Genomic DNA, 2,422 nt, shown 5'->3' on the forward strand with positions numbered 1-2,422 from the left:
GTTACGTGTGGCGTGGGGCCACAACCGACACAACCGACACAACCTGACAATCTGACAACCCGACACACTTCGAAAGCAGCAAAATGTAGCAAGGACTTTGACAGACAGATGAGCAAAAGTATTTCTCAAACCATATACGTATGCACTTTGTAATCAAAATAATGGAATATGAAGTTTAATTTAGCTTTCGTTCTTTCTTTCCACCAACCAACGCCAACACGTCAAGTAGAAATACTTATTCTATACCTAACAAAAAATACATATATATCCTTCATTTGAAAAGAGAAGAAATGTACCCTACAATTTTCTTTTCTTATGACTTTATTAGTTTTGAAGCTTTGAAAAAAAAAAAAGAATAAAAGTTGTGTTTCAGTTTTTTATTAATTATCAATTCACAAATACTACAACAAACAGTATTTTTTAAAAGAAAGGATTTTTATTATCAATATATCCTTCGTCGTAATAAATCCAATTATCAATATCGCACTTGTCAAATTCCTTTCCTCCAGGCATACAAAATAGTAATCTTTGAATTTCCAATTTTGTAATATGTTGCAATTGCATTGCTCGAAGTATCGCTGTTGGATTGGTTTCGGGAAAACCAGATCGATCTTCACTCGGCAAAACATAACGACAACACTTCTCAATAGCATATGGTCTAACTGTATCCCAAGCCAAACGAATAATAGCAATCGCATCACCAAGCTTAGCGGATTTATTCGGACATGCAACTGCATCAATTAGCAGACGTTTTTTATATTCGATACGTGCCAAACCAACAACTGTTTGATCCACAGCAATATCTGTGGAAAGTTTGACTGCTCTCATGTGATGTTTGTGGGAAATCAATTGCGTCAAAGGAGGATGCTGATCAACCGAAGGATCTAGAAAGAGTATTGCTTTCTGAGTTAGACCTTGGCTTTTTAAAAAAACAGAAACCTGCAAAATAAAAAGAACTCTGTAAGGTGTACTACAAATACAAGACTGTTGTTACGTTACCTCATGTATAAAATGCTGAAAAAACCAGTCATCCAACATTTTTGGTGATATAGTAGCATATTTGCTGTACCTGTATTCAACAAAAGCTTCAAAATGTCCAATAACCCTTGGATCTCGACTTGATCCAATAACCAAAGGTTTCAACTTATGAGTACCATTGAAATTAGTACAGTACAAAACTATCAACCGATCACGATGTGAAATATCAGCCAACGGTGTTGCTTCAGATTCTTTAGCTGGCAAAGATCTCCAATAGAGTGTTGTTTGACCTATGCGATAATACTGCTCCGGTACAAGACAATAATTGTTTGTCAATTGCAATCTTTGTCGAAGCGAATATCCATAAGGATTGATGGTAGATTTAACAAAGTTTTCCGAGCATCTTCGTGCTAAATTATATTTCTTCAATGAGCCCCTACGTTCGTGAGTGAAATATGATGAAAACGACGAGGGTTTGACTTGGGCATTCTTGCGAAATCTAAACATGTATGCAGCATCGAAACTTTTATGTTTTACAACTGATGGTAGCGTTTCAAAGCTTGACGGTGGTTTGAGATAATTGTTATTTTCACCCGCTAGCATTAGACGTTCAAAATATGATTTTTGTCGACAATTTTCTATTGATTGTGGTAATAGGTTGTGTTGGGTTGAATAATCACTGATTGTTATGAGAGGAATTTCAGTTAAGCTATTAACACCTTTGGATACGGATGCAAGTGACAGAGCTGCTAGATTTTTCGATAAGGCATCGGTAATGTTACAAACGTCGGTAAAATTTAATTTATTTATGGCTCTTGGATCATATATTAAACCAGTAACAATGGACTTAAACTGATTTTGATTTGGTGATATTTCTTCAAATGTTGCCATTTTTTTTATAATAAAAAGAGTTTTTTTTTTGTTTGTTTAAGAAATGCAAGATTACTTATTTTTCAACGAATTTTTGTTGATAATCCTGTGGCTTTGATTAATAAGTTTTTCCTTCTTTAACAGTCTTCTTTTGAAGTTTTTTCTGAATGCTGTATTTTAAATCATTTTTTCTTAGGTTCTTTGAATCTGTTTTGCAGTTTTCCAGATTATAATCAGTTTTAAGCATTTATTTTAGCTATTCTCTGCTAAGTTTCTTTAATAAATCCTTAATTTATTTTTTTTTCTGGAGCCTTTAGCCGATTTTGTTAAAATCGGTTCATTTTTTTTTTCTCACACCTTTTGAGTTAAATTACTAGTTTTTTTTTACCCCTTCGACAGTCTTATAGGCTCATGATTATTTGATATTTGTTTATACTCCAAAAGCTTAAGGCCAAAATTTTCTTCCTTCTTTTTAACTTTTATGATATAAAAAAATTCGGTTTCTTGATATAAATGCTGACAGTTTTTTTTTTTTTTTTGTATTCTTATATCTCTGCAATTGGATTATAAAGTT

The 2,422-nt window shown here is 33.0% G+C and overlaps 1 protein-coding gene across 1 annotated transcript; it reads right to left on the reverse strand.

Annotated features, from left to right (window-relative positions):
- Positions 1 to 371: 371 nt before the first annotated feature.
- Positions 372 to 1,890, reverse strand: LOC129920677 (jerky protein homolog-like). Its single transcript, XM_056002142.1, has 2 exons — positions 1,000 to 1,890; positions 372 to 939 (listed from the first exon to the last, which is right to left on the reverse strand). Exons 1-2 carry the CDS (start codon positions 1,867 to 1,869, stop codon positions 421 to 423), a joined length of 1,389 nt encoding a protein of 462 aa, XP_055858117.1. The 5' UTR covers positions 1,870 to 1,890; the 3' UTR covers positions 372 to 420.
- Positions 1,891 to 2,422: the final 532 nt, after the last annotated feature.

Source organism: Episyrphus balteatus, chromosome X (genome assembly GCF_945859705.1).
Source record: "Episyrphus balteatus chromosome X, idEpiBalt1.1, whole genome shotgun sequence".
In the NCBI taxonomy this organism is placed as follows: Eukaryota; Metazoa; Arthropoda; class Insecta; order Diptera; family Syrphidae; genus Episyrphus; species Episyrphus balteatus.